This window comes from Helicoverpa zea, chromosome 24 (assembly GCF_022581195.2).
Source record: "Helicoverpa zea isolate HzStark_Cry1AcR chromosome 24, ilHelZeax1.1, whole genome shotgun sequence".
Classification (NCBI taxonomy): Eukaryota; Metazoa; Arthropoda; class Insecta; order Lepidoptera; family Noctuidae; genus Helicoverpa; species Helicoverpa zea.
In genome coordinates, this window is record NC_061475.1 from 9,495,380 (window position 1) to 9,521,628 (window position 26,249).

Genomic DNA, 26,249 nt, shown 5'->3' on the forward strand with positions numbered 1-26,249 from the left:
CTAAGCGCTGTCAAGTGACAACTATCAAGACTGGCTGGTTTGAATTTGGAACTGTCAAATGTGATTGTTTTCTTTTGTTGGTAGTTGCTCTTGTTGGTGGAATGTAGTAGCAAATGGATTTTTAGCTGAATAGCTGTTTTATCTACATCTCATCACCTACTTCACGCAGCCGGGTAAGAAGCTCTGTGTTGTATCATTATGCTTATTTATTAAGAAAAATGTAAAGAACCTAGCTATCGTAGAGTTGTTGTTATGACTAGATTACAAATTCCAATATCAATAGGAAAAACCGTACATACTTACCTTATCGATACTGTAAGCTAACTCCAACATAGTTGGGAAAAGGCTAAGCATATCGAAACAAGTAATACAACAATCATTCTTGAAGACGGACTATTAACAGATTTTTACTTAACACATTCCCTAACATGCTAGTACGCTCTAATAGGCCTCCAGTATACTTACAACTATAGATATAGATTCAGATAGTATCCTTGTACAGTCCGGCCTGTCTGTCCAGTGAAGCCGGTAATTAGTCTGTCGATAGCGCATTGTGCTTACAAGACGCTTTGTGTGCACATACGGGCTTGTTGGTTTGCTGCAGTGAGCAAGGATTGGGTAGTAATATGGGAGGATATTCTAAGCTTTTGGAATACTAAAGGAACTGTAAAGCATTTGTTTCGAGAAATTACTCCTATAGTAGCTGCTACCCTGCGGTTCTATACGCGTTCCGAAGGAACTACATTCTTCACCCAGATAAAAAGTCTTGACGCCTATGTAACTCTTTTCTCAAAGCTCTACTCTTTGTGAAACAAATTCCATTTAAATCAGTTCGTTATATTTAACTTGAAAATGCGACGGAGAGGCAGACAAACTTTCCCATTTATTGACAGTACAACCAACTTAAGATGATTGCTAATCAATGGTGCCTGGAAATCTAAAGATTTAAAATGATACGTAGATGTTTTTCTCACTGTAGTTACATTTAAATATGGAAATACCACCGGCAGAAGTTAGCCAGCGGTGTTTGTCGTATTGTCTATAATAGACTGTCTAATTTATTGCCTTTAAGGACTAAATGAAAATCACCCGCCTACCATATATCATTTCCACCTTGGGCGGCTACCTTCGAAAGTGAATTCGGTTCTTGGTAAATAACACGCAGAGTACTGATTTATTGAGCCCGTTTATTTATTATTATTTTACATTACAATATAGTTATTATCGTGTCTAAACATTACGGGTAAACATTCTCTAAAACTACTATGTACATTAACATCTATCTATATTAACTAACTATTGAACACTAATAGCGAAGAGTATTATTATTACATAGAATTATTAATCAAACGAGTAAATAATAAGTAGATTATTAATAGAATTATTTTAAAATAAATCACTGATCTCTTAATGTCAGACCTACTTTTTTTCTAGTTGAAGCATTATTTACAATTTTATTAATACTCAGAATGAAAAATATGGAATGTCAAGTATTTAATAAAGTACAATAATAATCACTTTAGTTCCTAATAAAAATATTGGCAGATTTCAAAGCTGATAAGAATTTAATTAAAATAATTATATTCAGCAATCACAAAACGATTGCCCAATAAACTAAACTCCAATAGAATCTAGAAAATCTATTATTAATAGTACTTTCATATTATTAATCTATTTACATGTTTGTACAGCGTTCCACGCGACAATCTCATAAACTGCTGAATCTATTATCTCCTACAACTACTGCGAATTACTACAGCTAACTATTCTGCATATTATTAAATATTACGTATGTGTAATAATATCTATCATTCATAATTAAGCATATTTAAATATTTACAATAGGCTTAAATACTACTAGAGACAAAAATAATATAAGATTAATAATATATATGTTATCATTCAAATAATTATTATTTTGTTTATGTAGAATGTAAATAATCCTACTGATTCTTTTGCCTGATTTAATTATTCAAATTGCATAAACAGTACAATTTCGGCATCAACAGCTTACTGCAGTCGCACAATTGTACAAACAACTTTAAATCAATATTATAAAATAAAACCTTCACTTGTAGTTTTGGTTTTCTTTTGTCAATAAAAACCACTGCACTCAACAAAACAGAGATTCAACTCCAGAATCGACAATTATGATAATATTGTCAATATGTCTACAATCCGCGCTTACTACAGCACAGTCCAATATTTCAGGTACCCCTAATCGGAGAAACCTTCATTATTCGTGTTATCCGACGTCGGAGAGGTGCCTGGTGATGGCACCTGCAGCTGCCTGCCATACATCAGCTCGGAAGGAGGCATGAACGAGGACAGGTACTCCGGAGGAGGTCTGATCACCGTCGGAAGGTACCCAGTCCCACTGTAGGGCGGCGTCAGGAACCGCCGCGATGGAGAGAATTTGAAGCTTTGGTTTGATAATGGAGAGAAGGCAGATTTTGACTGGTACTGCATGTAAGGAGGAGACTCTTGAGTCACTTGGTAAGGGTTTGAGTTTTCCCCTGTGATCATCATCTCCATAGCAGCTACCACATCCCCTTTACACCTCGCTAGGATCCCCTCAATCTCCTGCCGGCTGCGTCGAGGAAACACCTTTATTAGCACATCTACGGGAGATTTCTGGTACGGAGAAGGATCTTCAGGGGGAGTCTCGACTGTCTCTTTCCTCTCTCGCCTGAACATTTTGTATTTGAAGTCAGGGTTCTCCCATTTATCTTCTTCTTCCTTCTTCACTGATACATCGTCTCTTTGCTCCTTCATGGAGAGGTTTTCGGGGGTTAGTGAGGGTTCTGTTTCTTCGAGTTCCTCTTCCACGTTGAGCTCGTGGTCTGAGGGCGAGCGCGGGGGTGGGGTGGCGAGTGGCGGGGTGGCGGCGGGGGTCTTGGATTCTGGCTGCGATTCTGTTGGCGGTGAAGGACTGGAGCAGACTTCTGTGATGCGAGCGCGTTTCTGAACTGTTGACAAAGAAAATAGTCTTATTTGTTGATATATTTATTACTTACATTACATGTGCATAAGTAAAAAAGTTGTATTATTTCTTTACACAACGAAGAGTTTAAAAATCACCATCATAACAAACTAAGTACCAACGCATGTATGCAAAAAGGAAAGGCGTTGATCCTTCCTATTTAAAAAAACAAAATGCACATTCAAATATTATTCCATCGCCACCAGAAATAACGAACCATTTAAAAAAAATATTCCAAATTCAAACAAAGAAAGATTCTGTGAAACATATTCGTTTCGAAATTCAAAGTACACAGCTCCGAGAAAATAATACAGTCGAGAACAAAAGTTCACAATAAACGGGAACACAAATGAAGAACCCGCGTGCGCGCTGAGTGGCTGTATGAGGTTTTACTTTAATGTGGTTTTACTACAAATAATGGTTTACAAATGAAGGTGAAATGTTTTAAGCGGTCACTGCTTGCATGGCGTGCACTCTACAAATACATATTCTTGACTTTTTGACATTATGTTTATTTATCTTTTACCCATAATTTTAGTATTAGGATCATGTTATAGGAGAGTAAAGAGAAAGACAGCCCCAATTTAGAAAAAAAATGGCTAGTAGTTTCAAAAGAAACATTGAAGTAACCTAATCCCATTAAAATGGTAAGGGTAGATTTTGGAAAAAATCTTTCAATGATCATTTAGTTCACCAAAAAGGAAAGTTCTACTATAATGACATAGTAGATATACATAGCTATAGAAAATTTCCTTCAAGTCACAAAACAGAGCCTACAATCTACACGTATAGATGTCGGCTACAATATACAGGGTGTGCAAAGTCGTACAGTCATTGTGTTGCCGCAATTAAAGCAAGTCGGCTCACTCGCCTGAACCAATTTAATGGCCCAAGTTATTGTTTATTTTTTAACGTTGACGTGGGGTATCGAGAGTTTATTCGACGAGGTTTTAATAAGGTTTAATAGATATACGTTTTTATTGCGAGGTTTGTATGTTTCAGGAGTTTTCGAATTTTTTCACTCTTCACACCTTATTTGATTTTTCAAATGATAAAGAGACTGTGATTAATAAAAGTAATGTCCCAAAATACATACGACATTAAGCTACCAAAAATAAAATGAAAACAAAAAATATTTTATTCAAATTCAAAAATGGAACGCTATCCGTCAATTTGAATGCCATAAAAGCATCTCGAGTGAACACCATTCAAATAAATCGAATGCGACCATTAAAATGTAATCGAGACTCCGCGCGGACGCAAAAAACGATTACATTGAACAGACACTGAGTATAAGTGAACCAATTCACTGAACACAATCATCAATGTAAACCGTTCTTTAAGAAATACTCCATGAAAGGAAAAAATAAGAGTCGTGTTTGTGTTATTATAAAAGGTACGCCCACGCACTCAAAAAAATAATTAAAATAATAAGAAAAAGTTTTTATTACTTATACAATACAAACAACTTTTATTGAATTACAATAAAGCGAATACTGGCCATTTTGAATCTCATTATGTGTGCGCGAGGGAGAAAGAAGTAGTGTTTTGTATTTGTGTGAAAGAGATGAATAGAGCTATTGAAATGTAAGTAGGTTTAATATAGACATCTGTTGGTAAATGATGCTGTTGGGCTGTGTTTTGGTTTTTTATTTGTTTTGTATCAACAATATTTTGTTGTGCAGTTATAAATTAAATAGGGGCGATTGTAATAATATCATTAAAAAACTACCCGCTGCGGATTTACTGTAAACCCCTGTTATTCAAATTAGTAAATAAAATGTTTGTTAATATTGCGAAAGTGTCACAAACTTAAGTTAGAAATCTATAAAAAAAAGAAAATACGTCAGCTGACCAAGACATAAAATGTAGAACCAGCTGAATAGAATGTAGATTTTAATAGCTTACAATTTCTTTGATCTGAGGCTTACAGTATATAATGTATGGCGATTTGTGTTTATTCAATGATTTTTCACTTTTTAAATATCTAACACCACTGTTACACATTCTCGGGGAATACCATCGATAATCTAATCTAATTGCTAAAATGAATCTTGTATCATCAAGTCATCTTATATATTTGTATTAATATTGTTTATCATCAGTATTTTCATCTTTCAACTGCATAGTTGCTTCTTAAACAGAGGAGGAATACAGTTTAATCTGGCCATCAAAGACGAGAATTCAAAATCTCATCAACATTATACTTTTAACTGCGTCACCATCATTTTCTCCAATTGTAAGAACAAACACGTAGGTCATCCATTCCATATTCAAACCATGCGCTGATCGGTACATTTCCACATACAATAACGTGTTTCGTCGCTGCGCCAATGTTTCGCGTAGATTTATGCGTCTGCTTATAACACTGGCGGGTGGCGCGAACAAAAGCGGCATTGTACTGTGTGCATTATAATGTCACCGCGTTACGGCTACTATTGTCCAACGATGGCCGATATATGTGCTTTATGTGCTTTGCAGGTCTCGATTACTGAACACAGTTATGTTTAATATGAGACTGTTATATGGATCGGTTGCAAGTGAAACAACAAACCTAACTCTTCTTGATTTCCATATGAACCATAAGATTACAGAGTTCTGTAACGTCATTGAAGTGGACTTGAAAACCCTCTAAAGAGTGATTCTGATGATAATTCAAAAGCAAACCAAAATTGTTGCCATACAAAAACACATCCAATTGTAAAACTGTGAATAAGGAAAAGAACATTCAGCAAAGATACGCTAGCCAAAAAGAAGTGAATCCTTAAGCCAAGTAGATACGGAAAGAAACGAAAAGATGAAAAACAGAAACCACACTACATCGTAATGATATAACCACACAATATGAACCACATGCATAATGTTTACACCATGGAGCGAAACATCGCATGTACAGTCGTCGTCATAAATTAGCGCGCACAATGCCGCAGCGACCGCGCCCATTATGCAAGAGATTTAGTGCCCGCTGGCCTCGACTGTACGCCACTAGCATTACTATTCATTTGTGTTACTTCGAGGGATGGCTTCTGGTAAGTTTTCGCGACTGTACTTAATTTATTAATAGAGGGTAATCGATTTTGAATCATGATTACAGATTTTTACTAGAAACAGCATTGAAAGTATTGCGGATTTAGTTGATAAAAAAGTTATAACATCGTCGAGGTAAACTAATGAGGTTGTACAAGGGTGACATACGAATGTTGTACTCTTCATTGAAAATTATATTTATTATATCAAGTATGTATGTTATGTATAAATAAAGGCAACAGTACTTATGATTTAGACAGTGCTGAGTTAGGAAAATGGTAACCTAACATCAAACAATCGTTATTTGATAAAAACTATGAGCAAATTCTAGAGTGATTTTGAAATTGTCTCCTTCATTCAGTAACTAAAGGTACAGTTACACATGCTAGTTAGTAGCATGCTTTTTAGTATGCTCATTAGCATACTTGTTTCGAGCATGCTCTGCACTTGTCTACATTTGCTAGCTATAAGCATGCTAGTTTTGAGTATGCTTCTGAAAGAGTATGCTCAAAGCAAACACTCCGGTACACATGACATTTTATAGCGTGCTTACTGTCAGTTCAAACAAAACCATTCAAAGTTTTTGTATTCTGGTATGCGCGGATTCCATAGGCATTCATTGTTCCGATATAAAATCACAAATTTCAACGTTTTTTCATCGCCCCAGCGACATTTTTAGCGCGAAATTGTGCACGCGCACCTGCTGCTGACGACTGATCGATATTAGCATGCTCAATAAGCAAATCTGTTCACACACGCTATAAGCACGCCCCCTTCCACCCACGCTGCAGGTAGCATGCCCAATAATCGCACGACAGTCGATTTTCGAGCAAACTCGAAACTAGCAAGCTCATTATTAGCAATGTTTCGACACACATACCACTAAGCAGTAATTGCTCAAAAGTAGCATGCTTTCGTGCCACTAACTAGCATGTGTAACTGTACCTTAAACGTTTTTGAACCATATTTGTTTTTAATTTTTGTTCTTCTTTGGTTCTCTAAAAAAATAGCAAACCATTCAATGAACAAATTAATTAATCCTTTCTGTAACTAAACAGGGAATGAGTGAAAGCTCTCTCAAAGAGTGGTCCGGTTTGTATGCAGTTGAAGTGACTGCCCTCCACGGCTGCTAATTACAGGACCCTCACATTTCAGTTATTATAAAGTAATTAGTGAACAGTTTGAAAATATTCCTGTTTTTATTTTTTATTGCTTTTTGTTTGAGTCCGCTTTGTGGCTGTTTGTTTATTTTGTGAGCGGTTGAAGGCTGAAAATTTGTTATGGTGTACTTTTTTTATTGGAACACTATGAACTTCCTGCTGAAATTGTATGCTTTGAGTTTTAAAGGTTACTGAGAATCGATTTTGATTGACGATTAGCAAGTTAATATTCAAAGATACCCTAAACTTATTTTTGAGTTATGAGCTTTCCTCTGTACACTATTATCTACAAAACTTTGTTCCAGTTGTGAGACAGAAGCTTTAATTCCCAAAACCGCCAATTAATCATGTCAAGCAATTATTCAACATTTGTCGATTTCGACAGACAAACAGCCCTCCCTTTATCGTATATTAATATCCAAATGACTGCAAAATTAATAAAAACACCCCCGTTCCGTCGTGACCCTTAATTTGTGCCCTCCGAACTAAGTCCATTCTCAAGTGATTAGCGATACAGAATGAACCCAGACTACCCGCCACGATTGTACGCGACACCTATAATTTACTACCAGACATTATTCAAGCCAAATTACACTTAAACCCCATTTAATAAAGTTTAAAATTGTTGGGGATTTATGGCAGCCTGAACGGAGTAACTTTGAATCGGCGGGCGGTAACAATAAGACCAATTGTTGTCGATCTCTATTATTAAGTTTGTCATTGGAAATTGGATTTTGTTGCGTTGGTTTAGGATTGGTTTTTGTGTTAACAGTTTGTGCTGGTGGTAATACATTCGATTGAGGAATTAGTGTTCTATTGGGATGCAATGTTCGTCAGGGATGGCGCGGCTGGGGGCGATTATATTTGTATTTTTGAATTTATTTCTTTTGTATGGGAGTAGTGGTGCTCGTCATGAATTTGTTTGAATTAACAATGAAAGTATGTTATCAAGCTGATTTTTTTGTGATTTAACTTACGTGAGAAAAAAAACGGAATATGGAAAGAAAGTGCCTATATTTTACCATATTTCTTCCAATTCTTTTGCCGGAGTTAGGAACAAAGTATGTATAATATCGAACGAACAAACATCGACTGCCTTTTTAACAGATTTTCTCGATTTTGTAAATGGTTACTTTTGCTTTACTTATCTCATTCATATTTATACTTTCAATAAAGTTAAAACCGCCAACCCTACAAACAACCAAATCAAATTACAGTTCAGTATTTAATATTCCCGAGTGTCATTGTGTCACCCTGTAGATGATCCCGACACAAATAGACGCACCCTGTATACTGAGCCAATATGAGTGTAATTGTATTAATATATTTAAAGTGGTCGGAATGTAGCATCCGTGTTGGGGGTGAAATATATTAAAATTGTTAATACGAGTGTTCGATGGTGTAACACGTATTTTTGTTACTTTAATTGCATTACTATCGAGAGATAGGATTAAGTAATAGTATTAGGTAGGGATTAGTTTTAAATAGAATCTATAACTTACACTGAAGTCATTCAAGATTATTACTCTACTTCCTCACGAAATGGTTTCTGATTGCCCTGGACTGTGACGAGTGGTGGGATAAAAACATGTCCGGCTACTCTTCCGCAAAAAATTGGACGATTGTACCAAAAAATCATATTCGTAGATAAGGTATACAACGGTTATCCAAATATAAGCGGATACCTACTAAAGGCTTTTTCTATTATAGGTAATATTACTAAAGCTATATTTTATTTATTAATTAAGGCACCAAAATAAGTATTACAATCAGAAATAATATATTTCATGGCCTTAGAGAAACATAAAACCTTGCAGTACAAATTCACTATTCCTTCAACATTGTACCACAACTACCCCTACTTTTCAACTTTTCCAAACAATGGAAAACTTTCAGTTCCCTCCAATAAACTAATGATTAACAAAACAATAGTAGCATGTTTGTGATGTCATCACGTATGTCATTGTGTAGTCATTGTGTTGTCATCAGATTAGGATTGCGACTGTCACTTCAAACGGTAGTTAATTAGTTTGGGCTATCTGTGGTATGGGGGAAACGTAGCTTGAAATCTAGATAAAATGGTTTACAATTTGGTACAATGTTCACTACTTAATATTACCTATACATTGTCACTTTGTCTGCCTATTTGTCTTTTTATCGGGGTTGAATCTACTGTGTAAATTTTTGACGCACAGTTGGTTTAGAGTTTAAGACAGGACATAGGCTACTTTTAATCCGAATATGGGGAGAAGTTCAAGTAGTCACACGGGTACATCTAGTTGGTAATGTTAAAATCCAAGATTTGCTTTATTTCGTGCCTGCTTTTCCCTTTAGACTCTAAAGTTTGCACGAAATAGAGCGAAGACGTTACTCTAAACTTTAGAGTTTCCATTTTTGAGTTACCTCTCTGTCTGAAGCAGCTATTATCAAGTTTAATCTTAGAACCAGTAACCAAGAGAGACGAGGCACAATTACCTACTACCTACATCTTACGAGGGAAGCTACAAAAATAAAAAGTAGAAGAAAATTCCACTCTCACATTACCTCGTATAATGAAAATCTTAGCCCAACACACACTTGGCATAAAACTGAGAGTAACTCGATCGCTTTAATCAATTGTAAAAAACGCCCGCCACTGTGTTTAGTCGGAAAATTTAATAAAAATGTTCGGAAGCCGCGTCGGTGCGGTGTAGCCTTACACGAGCGCACTCGGGGGGCGAGATTCGTATATAAGTTTTGTTTTTTTGTTGAGAAAATTTTTAATTTATCTCAATACGGTGAAGGCTACAACATTTAGGTATGTATTTTTTTCAATTATGAGACTCAAGAGAACCACTATGTTTTGGAATTTGTCACACAAGTGATACTGCAAGTCGCAAAAAAACTGACTTTTCCACACTATTTTAGCACCCGTCGACGTACCAAATGTGCCTGAATTGATGAATTATTATTCCAGATCCATTTTACTTCATCTATTTTCCTTGCATCTCTATATCATTGTTTCCGTCCGTAAAAGGACTTTATTTTTAACGACTTTATAAAAACTATATACAAAATGTAAAGAAAGGTTCTCATTTTTCCCCTGATCTCCAAACACATGATGAGCTTCAACAAACAAACATAAATCAATTTCTTCGCGTGTATCACTTACATGCACTAATAAAACGGGGAAAAAATGCGCTTAAACATGAGAGTAGAACTATATTGAGCGTAGTTTGAATGCATTAGCGAGCGCAGTTTGTTTCCTCTCCAAAATTGTTAGAACGATATCGAAATTTTTTGTGAAGCCTTAGAACAATAGTTACTGTTCATTGAAAGTACGAGGCTATATAGTTCATGTAAAAGCAGTTTAAGAATAGCCAAAATGTTACCACTTTCTACGGTCAGTTCCAAATCTTCTGTTAGGCATGCCATATTTTCCAATACTCCAAATATTTCAGAAATGAAGGATGACGAGCAAATTCACGGTATTCCTATAAGTATTTTATAGGCCTGGTAACCGTCAAATATCTTATGAATCTTATTATTTTTTTAAATATTGTCAATTATCATATAAACTACGTAATTGCGACAATGATGGCGTTTCCATGAAACTCTAACTCCACGAACATATCAAACGCACTCGTGAAGCGCCCCGTCGTCGATTACTGAACCATTAACCTTCTAGCACCACTCCACTCAAATAGACAAACCACTACATAACACAAATTGCACCCTATCTACTTCTAATACAATCTATAATCCTTTGTCGCACAAAATCCAAAGATCATGCTATATGTCAATTGATTCTGAATTCTATATCTGTTACTTAAGATTACATTTCGAATGCTAGTTTTTGGAAAGATGTTTAGCTTTTTACTGACTTTTATATCACATTGCCAAATTGAATTTCAGTCTTATATGTTAGAAATAAGGTTGAAATTGCTTTGGTAAATGTTCGTAAGACGCAAGGATTTCTAGTGGTGATTCCAATTGAGTATTTTTTTCTGGAAATAAAAAGGTTTCAATAACCGGCCAGCACTTGAGGAGGTTTGTTGAAAAAGATCTCATTATTGAGTTATTCTATACTTTTGAAGAGCTCTCGTTGGCGAATAATGCGAAGTTCGGTCATTCTGAGAACGCGGAGTTATTATTGAAATGTTTGAGTAGATAATTAAATGTATGAACACACATTATAATTGTGAGAGGTCGTTGATCGTGCTGTTGACTTTATAGGTCATACGATCAGGCAGACTAGTCAATATTGTGTTAAGAATATACATGACAAATTGACTAAGATCGTCGTTATCATAACCAGTCTTTTTTAAATTAACGAGTCCGAGTCCGATACCTACTTACATTTGCCCAAAACTCAACCCTTCGGAAAAAATCAAAACAATTTCCCTAGCTATATTTAAGAAAAACAAGCATTTTTCTTGTTCTAAACGAATAAAAACAAACTGTAAGCATCAAAGCAACCCTTCCCTCACGTGCTCTCATTATCCCATCTTACACAATACTAGCCCAGGTCTGACCAGTGCGAGCGAGACAGACATACCCACGCGCCACTAGAGCGAACAGCACAGATATATGTTTCAAGCACCACTTCAAATATAAATGGTATCGGATCGTCGAGGAAAGAGATGCGAATACAGTTTTGTTGTGTGCGTGAAAGAGACGGGTAGTATAGAGCGATGCGCTTGAGTGGATAGTGCTTGCTTGAAGTGGTTCATTTTAGTCGGACTTGCTTAGTTAAGCAAATAAATGTATTGGATTCAATAAATATCTGTTAACTGTTTCGTTAAAAATATCTTCAAGATGTAAATAGGCGTAACAGAGTATCAGCCGAAGTACTTTGTACTAGTTGTTGTCATGTAGCCTATTTCATAGATGTGTTTCAAAAACTGGTCATAACTCACAGATGTGCTCAACAAATCAATCCCTCTAACAACCGGTTAAAAATACTTAGTATTTCCAAGATATTAATCAAAATTTGGGTTTGTTGTATAACAATTAATATTACTTATAGTAAATGCAAAAATTTACAATTCGATCTAGGTAGTGTGTATTTTTAACCCCCCGCAAAAAGGAGTTCTTTAAGTATAAGGTGTATATCTTTGTCACAATAGCTTCCGAATGGATGAAGCGATTTCAGTTTAGAAAGTACGTTAAATCAGAACAAAATAGCATTATTTTTATCTCTAATTATTCCCTCTAACTACCCACAAAATCTCTCTAAAACATTACCCTTGAAATAATCCCGTGTCCCCAAAGAGTATCACGTTACGTCACCATTGTCCCCGTGACGACATGGCCAACATTTGTCATGTAACCCAATATCTGGACAAATGTTTGGACAAAATGGACAAAATGTGGATTCTATTACTGGAATTAAAAATGTAATCGTCGAATTTATTTATTTTTTACAAATTCTTTCTCAATAGGAACCATCGGCAATGCTCAAGTATGATGCTAACTATGTATAGACACATATGCTATGAAATATAATGGATATAAAACTTGAAAATAAAAGTTATATCAAGAAGCACACACAAGAGCGACCAGCCAAAGTGTAAAATGAAACAACTTTACCCTATTTTTAGGAGTAGAGAACACAGGTTTTAGTATTATTAACTTATCTTATAAAATAAGATCTAAATAACATTTACCTCAGCAATCAATAAAGTAATGTAACCTATGAAAAAAGACAGAAATAAAAAAATTGACACAGTTCTATTTACCGTAGCAAAATGACACAGCGTAGCGGCGTAGCATAGGCCTACGAAATTACTACGAATAATGTGACTTTAAAAGCTCACTTTCGATGTTGGTTCACTTTTAGAATTATAATGACTATTTTATACCTGTTCATATTATGTATCAAACACAATATGCATTGCTCATGATAAGTAAATGAATAAATAAGAAATAGTCAAATATAAATTGTTCATCATAAAATGTATATTACGATAGCATTAAAAATAATTCAACTAAAAAACGCAAAAAGCTAATGAACGCGTAATATTGGGGCTTAAACACAATTCAATAACTCTGCTACACAGATTGGATTGAGCAGATTAGTCAAATTGAGCGGAAAATCACCATTGTGTGTGATTGGCGAACAATTTTTATTTGCATTCAATGAGAAAGCGTGGAAACAAGGTCAATCAATATGTATGTATGTACCTAAACACTTTCATATTTAGTGCCATAGCTTTCAAGATTATACCGTTGAGATTATTTAGATGAAAATTTGTAGAGAGATGGTCTGAACTTGGTAATGAGATGTTTTTGTTGACATGTAGGCATGTAATAATATTAGGACCAGATAAACTTAGACAGTTTATTGACCTAACTTTAATCTCTTAAACTATATTCGTAAAAAACTTTGGCTTTTTCCTTATAAATTGTCCTACACTCTGAGTGTTAATTACAACACAATGCTAAAAAAACGAATCACCTAAAAACAGGTACTATTAGTCATTACGCAATAATCTCAAAGGCAAACAAAATTCAGAAAAATAAGTAATTTTCCTGTTAGACCTGACCATCGATCACATTAACTTAATATTTTAATAACTTAACCAAACACAGAATGTTATGAAAATCTATAAATATAATAACTGGCCCAATATTTGTGTAGATTGCACGGTGGTGTAATGTTGGCAGTGATTAACTATTCCGTCAAACATTGCCAACAATAAAACCATTAGCGGGAAGGTCAATTGATTTACAAACTCATTGTTTTTTAATTAGAATATTTATAGAAATCGGTGCCCAATTTTTTTTGGTGTAAATTTTTTTAACAAAAGTACCGTGGTAAAGTGTGCTGGATAAACATTATATTATTTAGCTTCATTGTCCATTGTTTTACGCAAATTTATTTTGAAAATACTTTTATCGCCATTCTACCCCAGAGTCGTTTATCAGGCATATGCCAAAATACAAGTTTCAGTTTATTTGATTTCAAACGGAAGTTTCTGATTCCATTTACCAAGCTTTTGCCATCACCAGCGCAACTTATTTAAGACATTTACCTTCGGACAAAGAACATGAGCAAAATCAACCGAACTGCCGGATTACGGGTGTATAAGAATCGTCTAAGTCCGGAAAACACCATTGTGGCCATTAACTTTAATCTAACATACTACGGCTACCATAAAATTGCCATGTAATTCTTTACATATTCCCTAAACGTACATAACACACAGACAATGTACAGTCACACACAAAGAGTACACAATACACAGTGTATCGGCAATAAACTGCGCGCATTCCTGCGACGTAATATCGCGCCAATGTATTGTATTGTGCGGCGCGAGACATAACCGGTAGCGGGGCGAGTGATGCTTCGGAGACTTATCAAAGCATTATTTTTACCAATGTAGGAGTTCTTATAGGACGTTCGGTTTAAAGCAGAATCTATACTAATATTATAAAGCTGAAGAGTTTGTTTGTTTGTTTGAACGCGCTCATCTCAGGAACTACTGGTCCGATTTGAAAATTTCTTTCAGTGTTAGATACTTTTTATCCCGGTACGGGAAGTAGTTCCCGCGGGATGCGGGTGAAACCGCTGGTAGAAGCTAGTACATATATGTGTAATAAAAAAAAATCTAAATAGAAGATTGAAGTTATATTTTGCGTACAACCGAGTAACAAAGCTATACATTTTGATACAATTCAAAAATTTTACGGAACTTCTTGCCTTTTAAATAAAATGTATGTCTAAACTGTGGAAAGAGGACGCCCATGATGGGTAAAATACTACAATACTACTTGGAAGTTGACCGTGTGTCGTTGCTGCACAGTAAGCTTCGCGATAAATATACAATATCAAGTAATAACACAGCGCGCGCGATGTGCCGCATTCCGACGCGGACCGCAATATCGTAGCAATGTATTGCTTTGTTCTGCACCAGGGATAAGCGATAGCGGATTATAAACAAAATGTATCTTATAAAAGTTCTGTCTTCGAACTGAAACTCAGAAACATTTGTTATGTTCTAAAAAGAGGTTCCAGTCTTTCCCACATTGCAGAGTTTACAAAATTCAACTGTAAACCACAGGAAAAAATTACAGCAGAGAAATTACAGAACCCCATATAATTTTTTTTAAAATGTCAAGAGGCACGACTAAAATGTTCAAGTTATGTATGGTCATGACTTTTTGCAGCTAACAATAAAACATTCGAATTGAAAACCTCCTGCTTTTTGGGTAGACGGTTGAAAATATACTTGCTATAAATATCCTAAATATACCTCCGCAGATACACATATTTTTTATTTTTCTGCACAAAAAGTTATATAAACCCCGCTAACTCTCATCCCATACACCTCAGTTCATCGCAAGCATGTCGGAATGCTTGCGAAGTGGCGCGTCCCTCGCTGTACTTATATCACAGTAATAAACATTACTCTCGTATATTGCACGTGAAACCGAAGCCAACACTTATTAAATATCTCTTTTGTTCTGAGGTGACGATGCTGCTGCTCCTTTATTGAGAAAGATCGAGTAATCAGCAGTTGTAAGTCTGACAATCAGTCATACTACGTATGTTTGGATTTGCCCAGGTGGGTTGAGGACGTCAGATAGGCTGTCACTCTATGTGAAACACTATATTATAGTGACTATATTAATCTTCTGTATCTGAATCTAGTCAAGCTGGCAGCCGACCCCAACATAAATGAGAGAAAGCTAGGCAGATAATCGAATCATTGTGATATTTTTCCTTTTGGATTAAATTGTGTGATCAAGCACACCATGATTAGCCGCACTATGTGACTACCACATGCTTCCATTCTGACAGTTGCATCTTTGCCTGAAACAAATGACGGTCAAAACAATACGCTTTACAAAAGTCAAAACGCATTTCTACTTCTATAAAACCTTCCATGTTAAGTTTAACAAGAAAACGAAATACTTCAAACTCAAACTCAAACTCAAACTCAAAATTTTTTATTTCAAATAGGCCTATGAAAGCTCTTTCGAAACGTCAAAGTTAGGTGCACGGTTCCAAAGACTTCGTACATTTCTCTAAATACACAAAAAAAAACTGTATTCAAAACACAGTTACAAAACGTATAAAAACTGTAAGTCTTTGCGATTTAAGCATAGCTTTACAAACGTGGCTTACAGAGGCACTATACAGTGTACAGCTAGTTTCATATTAAGTCATAACCCGGTGCATCCAGGGCTATTAATTTAGAAAGTGTAAGAGAAAACACGAGAAGTACCGCGGATTTAATAACCAACTCCCGCTACTAAAGTAACTCGACTCGAATGGGTATCATGATACACGTATATTGGCTCTCGATACTGTTAGGAGTGTTTGAAGAAGTGCTTTCACGTGTAAGTTTGATTGAAATGGGTCCAAAATGTTTTTCTTGGCAAGAAATGCGAGATCAACTGTTTTACGGCTGTTTGATAGAGAATAGAGATAAGGTGTCTTAAAGGGTGTTTAATTACAATACATACAATATCGAGAGATTTTACTAATTATATTATCTTAAGTATTTCTGGTTCTATCTATATTGAGATCTATTTCCCATACAAGCGTCAAAAGTAGCAAATGTCCTTTCTCTGGCTCTTGATAACATTTGTATCCTGTGTACCTTTCATTTAAATTGGATCCAGTAGCTTTGTCATGAAAGCGCGATAGATATACCTCACCTTTGCATTTATAAGACTCGACAATAAGTTCCAAATACAGAATACACTATCGTCCACAAAAAATGAACCGAGTCAGACTTTTCACGAGTTCAGAAACTCGTGTTAATCCAACACAAGTTAATTCAGAGTGGAGCCACACTTTGATGTAGCACCCCACATCACAAGCAATGCGAATTATAAACATTTGTATAAAGAAACCGCAGCAATTAACACGAGTGTGTGAATAAAAAGTACTTTCTAACTTCAGCATTCAAGCCCCAGACTGAAACTCTTGGCTTCTTGGCCCAAGAAAGCCCGAATTTAATTATGTTGTGATGAATTACAGGATGTTGATAAAGAAACCTCGTGTACGCAGGTATAAATAGAAATAGACTCGGCAATCATTGTTTTTGTCTTAATTTGGTGGTGGCTCACAGAATACCGTACGGGCCGAATGAATGATTAGTAATGAAAAAAGGAATCACCAAAATCTTATACAACCTGAATATGCTTCAAAAAGGAACCTTCAAAAATAAAATCAATAACACCTATAAAGCAATGACATTCGTATGTCTGCGGGATTTCTATAAGAACTTTAATTTACTTATGGAAAAATGGCTAGAGTTAATTTAAGAATTTGTTTTTTAAGATTATGCCTATTTAATTCTATTGCGAACCATACACCTGATACAAAAACCGCTACCGCCTGTGCCTTGCGACACACATCTCACCAGGCATATTGAGTGACAAAAGTGCAAGCGAACGCGTCTACGAGTAATTACGTTTTGAGCGCGACTGTATCGAGTGACGGCGAGACGTGACGCACTCGTGTGCGTGATTGTACTTCAGACGCGGGGGCTGGGGAAGGCAGAAATAATACGGAGAAGAAAGGGCTGGGGAAATTACTGCTACCATATAGTTTACAATTCATGTAAGTTTTATCAAGTCAAGTTTCTTCAAAGGAGAAGAAAGATAAGAAATGGGCAATGTTTGTGTTGTAAAGTTGGATCTGTTCGTTCAAATCAGTCAATGTTTATTGTAGGTACCTAACCACAGAAATGTCATTTTACATGTTTATTGTTGTTATCGATATCTGCTCCATTAGAAGAGAAAGAAGGACTATGTTCAACAGAGGAACAAAGACGCAGACAAAATAATAATGAATGACAAGAGAAGATAAGACATGACTATATTGACCATGTCCATGTCCTTATATGACTCGGCTTATATTGGATACTGACTGTGGTCTTCATGGCTTCTTGTGAAGTTCATATAGTACCTAGTTATGCCATATCTAATTAAACGTAATTTGGACATAAACGCTATTGTATATCCAGTCTAATTTTCAGCTCCAACATTAATTTTGCCACAAAATCAAATTCAATTCAGGCAAAGGCAAACAACAGCACATTTTCAGGCCAAAAACTGGCAAAAACAAAACAGGGCAACAAATAAACTGCTGTTACACGAGTCTGTTTCACGTCGGTGTTACAATGCGTCGCGACTTTTTCCCTTTTTCCCGGGAGCGGCGCGTCGCCAAGAGTGGCAACACTTAGCACCGTTGTAGCTTAATTGGTACCACTGCGCTTTTTATTTTCTTAAACTGTATTTTTTTCCCCGTTTAAGGGGAGTTTTTAGTTTACGTTTTGTGTTTTTATTTTATTTTTATGCGGTGAGGGATTTTTATGGAGCAGTATTGATTTTAGGGTTGTGGTTTTGTATAGCTAGGTAAGTTGGAATAGGGTACAGCTTGATTTAACTTATGCTCACGATACAGTATTGTAGTATCCACAATTGGAAATCAGTAGGTAAGCTTACTTTTGCGGGTTAGTGTTTCACACATACTTTGAACAATGTTGTAGGTACCCTTATTTCCTAACTATCTTGGTACTTGTCAATTTATTTTTGTTAAAACCCCTGTTGTAAAAGCTGGTAAGTATATTGAACCATGTACCCACATGGAAAAAATCGAATCCTAAAAACATTTGTACCATAAAAATTGAAACAAGATATCCATCAATTCCTCCACATAACAAACACCACATCTAATCCTATGCTCCGTTTAGCACTTTACCACAAGCTACTAAACTAGCAAGTGTCACTGGCACGCGCCTCACAAGAACCGCCTCGGGACAAGTAAGATTAGATTCTTGGCGACACTGCGCCAGTCGCCACTGATGTCAGTCGCCACCACGGAGAAAGGAAACATGAGCGGAGATGCCATAATGCAGGTAGGTCAAACGCCTTCTTCTAGCTCAAATACATACGGTTGGCATCTCCAAAACGATTAGTTACGAGTGAAATAATGAGTCGTTAGGGTTCTTGGAGACATCTGTCAACGATTTAAGGTATTACATAAAATGGGCGGGTTCCGAAGAAGGCATTAAGGGCGTAAACAGTAAAGTTCCTCATCCCCCGCACATTTTGGCGCGCTACTTTCTTAGGAGATTTTCCGTTATTGCATCTCCGCAAGTCATTTTGTTCTCCATGGTCGCCACTGATGTGACTCGCCCGCGGCGTCTGTGGCGACAGAGGAAATTGACAATACTGGGCACTGAGTTACTGGTCTTAGAGAAACTTTAAGTGTGATGGTGGCATGGTGGATCTTTAGAAAATGTCGTTTAAAGACGATGATCGTACAGTGTCGTATAAGCCTTGTTAGCTTTACATAGGTCCGAAAGAACTTAGGTATATGGGGGTTCCAGTGTATAACGCCCTGCTTATAAAAGGCTACTGATACAATACTTTTTTTGAAGTTTCAAACTCAGATTTACTTTATATATGTACCTAGCCAGGTGTTGTCACATCTTTTGTGCCGTTTTTCTTCAAGCCCTACATAACTGCAAACTTGATGTCGACGACAACATAGCTATTGAAGTATATTTTTTAAGAAGAGGAATGTGACTTAATCTATATTTACAAGAAGAAGGATTCAATCAGAATTGTAAAAGAATGTTGTAATTACAATCCGATCTAACTAAAGTATTCACAACACAAGTGACCAGTCGCCGGTACCACAAACAACAGTTTCTCCATTGTTTCCTTTAGCGTAGATTTAACATATAGGTCGTTACCTGGTGAATCCTCCGGCATGTCGGCGTAGTGGTGCGGCGCGCTGGTCGTCTGGCTCGCGTACAGCAGGTTCAGCTCTCGCGCCTCGTTCTCCTCCTGCGCCTGCTGCCGCCGCAGCGCCACCTGCGCACACGCACCGCCGTGTAAGAACTATGTGCCGTACAGCACTGGATCATTCGAGTTTCATTCAGGGTATTTGTACATATATTGTTCATAGATTGTGCACAGTGTGGACATCTTCCTCCTGCCCTTATCCCAATTTTATTTGGGATCGGCGCAGCGTGTTTTCTCCTTCCATACTTTTTTATACCTTGACATGCTGCAATTTGTTTTGGCATATGTTTTACAGCCGGCCGCCTGCCTGACGCTAACTCTCCTTGGGAATGCTATTGAGGTGGTTTGTCCGCCACCTTGCGGGTAGCCCAAAGTGCTGGTGGAATGCATTAGGCCTTAGCTCCCTTAGTCGCCTCTTACGACACCTACGGAAGAGAGATGGGGTGGTGCTATTCTGATCCGGGACCGGAAACGGAATTGTGCACAGTGTGGACATCTTAAGAATATTTTTGGACAATCTGCTGCAGCTGCTCAGAACTGTGCAGTGAACACTCACCTGTGCAGCCATCACCCGCTGTCTCTCCGCGATGAGCGTGCACTTAGCGCAGACACAGTCGCGCCACCGGCAGTAGCGCTTGTGTCCCTTGAGCGCCGACACCACGCCGTGGTTGCGGCAGCGAGCACACTTCGGGGTCCGCTGGTGGGGCAGAGCAGACTGGTTATTATGTAGCAACTTCTTTTTACTATTGGAGGTGAAGGTAATGTGTTGTTCAGTGCACAGAACACAGGTGACTCTGAATACGGGTAACTCTGAACACGGGTGACTCTGAACACGAGTGACTCTGAACACAGGTGGTTCTGAACACGGGGGACTCTGATCACGGGTGACTCTAAATGAAAAAACCGGCCAAGTGCGAGTCGGACTCGTGCACGAAGGGTTCCGTAAATTACAGTTAAATCAACCTATCTCAAAAACTATAAGAGATACTTTGATCAAACCAAAAATCGTTGAAAGAGTTAATTAGCATGCATCACCTCTATTTTTTTTAGAATTTTATACCCCGTAGTTATAAAAATAGAGGGGGGGGGACATACTTTTTACGACTTTGAGAGCTGATATCTCAAAAACCGTTCACTTTAAGAAAAATGTTTTTTAGAAAACTTTATATCATTTTAAAAGACCTTTCCATTGATACCCCACACGGGTATGTACATCGAAAAAAAAAATTTCATCCCTCAGTTACATGTATGGGGGGCCCCACCCCCAATTCTTTTTTTTACTATTTAGTGTCATATTTTTGTAGCGGTTCATACAACACATATTCCCATCAAATTTCATCACTGTAGTACTTATAGTTTCCGAGTAAATCGGCTGTGACAGACGGACAGACGGACAGACGGACAGACGGACATGACGAAACTATAAGGGTTCCGTTTTTGCCATTTTGGCTACGGAACCCTAAAAAGAAGATAAGGCAATGATGTAAGATTGATCTGACTCAGTGTCGTTTTATTCTAGCCAGTAGGTACGTAGCAACCAAATGTGACTTAACCAAAATAATGTTTGTTTTGCTTTTAGACAATCTGTCACTGACATATTAGCTCCAATGTCTAAGTTCGCCTTTAACGGCCACAGCCGAAATGAGAACCGCAATCCTTATATTAGTAATTTTGGAATTTGGAATTTCAACAGCATAATGAAGCTACCTGGCCTGACAGGGCCTTTACAGAGTGTCATTATATTTATCCATCAAAGGGAAAAAAGTATAATAAATATATCATAGACCCATCCTTCGAATTAAAGACTATTCCGTAATAATGTCGAGTTATACGTTCAGAAATTGACATAGTTTTCCAATCTAATGCAGATGAACAAGCAAATACACTAATTAATAAAAATACACGGTATTAGGAGACTATTCCATGGAGCATCGAATCCATCCATCTTTGCCACATAATTTAAAAGGTTGGATTCGACGCAGCTGAACATTGGCCCTTTATAGCAAATCAAATTAGGTAGCTAACCTACAATTAACTACATTCTAATAGCCCCCATATTGGCCACACACACGCAAAACACAAAGTTACAAAATAATCCCTTTTGCACCATTCATAATTCAATAAACATTACCATAACTATCCAATTACATAGCGATTACTTACAAATAACACTAACACAATGATTACAAACAATGTGAGTGTTATATTACAATGTTACAGTGTTATTGTTACGAAAGAGGGGAGACACGATATTGTAATTTGGATAATTACTTACAATTTGTTACAAAAGGAATAGAATGTAATGTATACACGGTTACAGGAAGTGTTATGTGAAACTGATATTTTGTAATATTTGTGTTAGGGTCAGATATTTGCATAAGTAGGGTTTATGCCAAAATGTTACTAAAGGAAAGTGAAACCATATTGAAATCATGTTTAAGGATTTATTTTTTCATATTATATCTTACGTAGATAACTGCTATGGTAACGAAAATCTATTACCTAACTCTAATTCTCTGAACTATGAATAATAGAATATCTCTATCGCTTTAAGGTTGGCTGTAAGAGAACCCAATTCTGGGTTAAGCTCGCCGTTGTACATAACTGTCCGTATCTCGTATGTATTTACTGTTTAGTGTGCAATAAAGAATAAGTAAGTAAGTAATAACCCAATTCAATACCCATACCAATTTAATAAATGATAAGTGTTTCAAAATAACTTTATCCCGCACCTAGCTGTCATCACAGTCCTGATGGAATATTATATTTATTCAGATGCATACAGACAGGTTTTTTTATTATTATTTAATGTTGAATCATATGAGGGCTAAATTACTTGAACATCATCATTGAACATTACATACGAAAAAAACTTCAAACTGATTTAATTTTATTAAATGAGTTAGGCAAAAAAGATTAGGCAACCTAGGTATTTAGTAATCTGTGCCGTAAGCTTAAATCCCTAAATTATATTCACATACATTTCACACTTAGTGTTAATGACATTTAGGCCTTTGTTTCGGAACTGACCTAGGCTCGCGAGGCCTTGTTCACCATTGTTTACATAAAGGCTCGCACCTCTATTATACCAACTAATAATAATAATGTACTTCGTGAACTAAATTACACACTGACGTCTAATATTAATATTTTACCTTATAATTATTCCAAACTAGATGGACGTTAAACTGTAGGTCCCGGCTGTCATTGAACATCCTTGGCAGTCGTTACGTGTACTTAGAATCCAGTAAGTGACACCAGTCTAGCCAAGGGGTATTGAGTTGCCCGGGTTACTGGGTTAAGGAGGTCAGATAGGCAGTCGCTCTTTATAAAGCACTGGAACTCAACTGAATCCGGTTAGACTGGACCGACCTCAACATAATTGGGAAAAAGGCTCGGCGGATGATGATGAGATGGATATTATTCCCCATTAGGAGGACAAACGATCTGGCCAAGGTCGCAGTGGATACGGGTCGCTGAAGATTGAGCAATGTGGTGAACCTTGGGGGAGGCAGCAGTCCAGCAGTGTATGTCTTTCGACTGACACGATTTCATAATTCAAATCTACCTTTTAATAACTAGCTTCCGCCTGCGGCTTCACCCACGTCCCGAGATTGCTGGTTCCCGTAGCCGGATAGTGACAAAAACTATATCCTATGTCCTTCCCCCGGTCTAAGCTACCTCCTCCTCTAATTTTCAGCTTAATCGGTCTAGTCGTTAACGCGTGTAATGGCGTGACCAAGGGATGTATTGATTAATTTTTGTACTATCATCATCATCTCAGGCAAATGACGTCCACTGTTGAACATAGGCCTCCCCCTTAGGTCTCCACAGATACCTGTTGGAGGCGAACTGCTTCCAGCGTCTTCGGGCGACCTTTATAAGGTCTTCTGTCCATTTATATGTATAGATCATAATAACTTTACGGTCACAAAACAGACCTTTGCTTACTCAGAAATTAGAAAACAGCAAAATGAATCAAGGTCGGAAAAAAAATTTAAACCCCTAACTCTTAAACTAGCTAACCTCTATGTTGTCACTGGACTTGCCACTATCTGCAACTGTTTGCTATTATCTTGAGGTTCACACTCGACTGCCGTGCTGCCTTTGAGCGCGACCGCCTCGTGTAAACAGGGCACCACTTGCCCGCGGATATATCTCTAATGTTTGTATAGGGGTTGAACGTATAATCGTGTTAGAAAACACCCTTTTTTGATCATACTTTTTAGAACAAATAAATTGATTCAAGATAAATAGTGTGTGAAAAAATACCTACTTAGTTACACTATCCACAAATATCGCAGTTAACTTTTTCCAGTATTGTTACTTTGTTACATCGCACCGCCTTGAATACTTTTTACCGACCTCAAATTCAATATACCTATGCACTTATTCGCCTATAAATAAACAAATATTAGGTATATATAAAGATCTGACGAATGACACTGTCCCCGGATGATCGGCTCAATTTTTTTTAAGATCCCCGAAACGTAGGTAAATCCTCGAGAAACCTAAATACCCTATAACCTATAAGAAAAACAGACGCAAATTCAGTCGCGTCAACTGTAATTTACACCCAAACAAATGTTTTCATTGAAGGCTAAAGCATCAATCAATCAAATTATTAGAATTTTGCGGCGTGTTGTGAAAATTTCAAGGGAATAATCCAGTAGCAAATGATAGCCGCATATTAGAGCAGATAGGGAATAAGTATTACGTAGTCTGAGCTATTAAAAATAAATAAATGTGTTCAGTTCACTCACTCGGTAGCCTGGCTGCAGCTGCCGACGAGAAACAATTATTTTAATGTGTTCAAACTTAATCACAGTCTACCATAAGAACACTTCTACACAGAAATCCGGCCAAAGTTGTTTAAATTGGGCTACCTGACTTAAAATTATAAATGTTTCTAGTGTTCGACGATTTTTTTCCCCGAAAATGTGTCTGAATTGCATCCCAAATGTATTTTAATGATATAAAGCTTAACTGAATTATTATACTAACATTTAAATTAATTGATTTGACAGATAAGTAAGTATACAGCCGTCCGTCGCGAACTCTTGTCGCCGACCGACGCGCGACAAACCTAGACCCAATGAATTTAATTCGAAAATATTTTGAAATGATACCATTATAAAAAAATCTGATCTAAGTATTAGTGATATTATAATCATTCAAAAACTATAGCTTAGGTATTCAAATAATATTTAAATCTAACTTATCAAATTATAATTTTGCGTGTGTGTCTCTGCATATTTTGGTCTTTCTATTTTGCATAGTGCGGCAAAGTTGAACTTACCTAGTTTTCTACATTTTATAAATTTACCAATCGTAGGGAAATAAGACAGGTTAACAAAGTCACAATTTATTGTAGGTAAGTAGAGATTTTCTAAATTGCAAACCAATGCCAGGTCTATCTATCATAGATGAGTCTAGTGGTTCAATTATAAAATGAATAGAAAGCTTCTAATTATACCTCCACATTGTAAGCATCAACAAATCCACGGAAATTCAATTAGGTATTAAATTTTCCCTACGCTATGTAAAAAAATATGAAAACAAATTACACCAGAAAAAGCTCTTTGACAGGACGCTTTCAGAAAAACTTACACGCTAACAAAACCTTATCAGCACTTCACGCTATTCATAAATATTAATATAATATCTACCTGATATCGTTCCGAGGCTCTGAGGAAGAATGGCGGCAGCGCGGCCAGCACCGGGTGCTGCACCAGCTGCGACACGTCGACGCCGTTCGGCAGAGACATTTCCATTCAAACAGCCAACAAACCAACTAACTAACCAACAGCCCAACAACTAACACTGCAATAACATTCTCTTACAAACAACACTCGAACAAAAGTCAAATTTTTAAATTTAAAAAATAGAATATCAATTCGAATTTGGAACGCGAACGTTACAGTTAAGGCGACGCACTCCGCCGAGTTGTTTCGAACACTGTTGATTCATTTTGAAGCGAACAGTTGCTGCCGTCCCGCGCGACAGAGACGGAACGAGAGCGAAACGACACACTGTATTCAAACGTATATCTGCGTCCCGCTCCCACTGTAGTGTTAACTGTATATGTTGTATCATCCGGTTATATAAAATGTTGTAAGATGAGAGGCTCTGATCCACCAATGGGAAGGCTCCGAGACCCCGCCCCTCGCTCCCCATTGGTTACTCAATGCTGAAACTTAATTTATAAAGGTGACTTTTTTGACAACCAGTTTTTTTTATGCGGACAAAGAGTGTATTGAATGAATCACAAAAAACACAATTATGTTTGTTATTCGCGTCGTGGATTCCGTTTCGTTTTTATTTCT

General features: G+C 36.9%; 1 protein-coding gene across 2 annotated transcripts; it reads right to left on the reverse strand.

Moving 5' to 3' along the window:
• Positions 1 to 1,170: 1,170 nt before the first annotated feature.
• Positions 1,171 to 25,979, reverse strand: LOC124642453 (doublesex- and mab-3-related transcription factor A2). 2 transcript variants are annotated; one of them, XM_047180880.1, is made up of 5 exons: positions 25,593 to 25,979; positions 20,480 to 20,620; positions 19,872 to 20,019; positions 2,184 to 2,969; positions 1,171 to 2,144 (listed from the first exon to the last, which is right to left on the reverse strand). In XM_047180880.1, exons 1-4 carry the CDS (start codon positions 25,695 to 25,697, stop codon positions 2,218 to 2,220), a joined length of 1,146 nt encoding a protein of 381 aa, XP_047036836.1. In that variant the 5' UTR covers positions 25,698 to 25,979; the 3' UTR covers positions 1,171 to 2,144; positions 2,184 to 2,217. The 2 variants fall into 2 exon arrangements, with proteins under 2 accessions (XP_047036836.1, XP_047036837.1); XM_047180881.1 differs by having other exon boundaries at positions 19,872 to 19,992; positions 20,480 to 20,638; positions 25,593 to 25,975.
• Between the last annotated feature and the right edge of the window lie 270 nt (positions 25,980 to 26,249).

Excerpts from the sequence above, each read along its gene's own strand:
- LOC124642453 (XM_047180880.1), bottom strand. The coding sequence starts at position 25,697 with ATGGAAATGTCTCTGCCGAACGGCGTCGACGTGTCGCAGCTGGTGCAG. Across the intron at positions 20,621-25,592 it reads GAGCCTCGGAACGATATCAG|CGGACCCCGAAGTGTGCTCG; the intron begins GTAGATATTATA and ends CTGCCCCACCAG. Across the intron at positions 20,020-20,479 it reads AGCGGGTGATGGCTGCACAG|TTCTTACACGGCGGTGCGTG; the intron begins GTGAGTGTTCAC and ends TACGGCACATAG.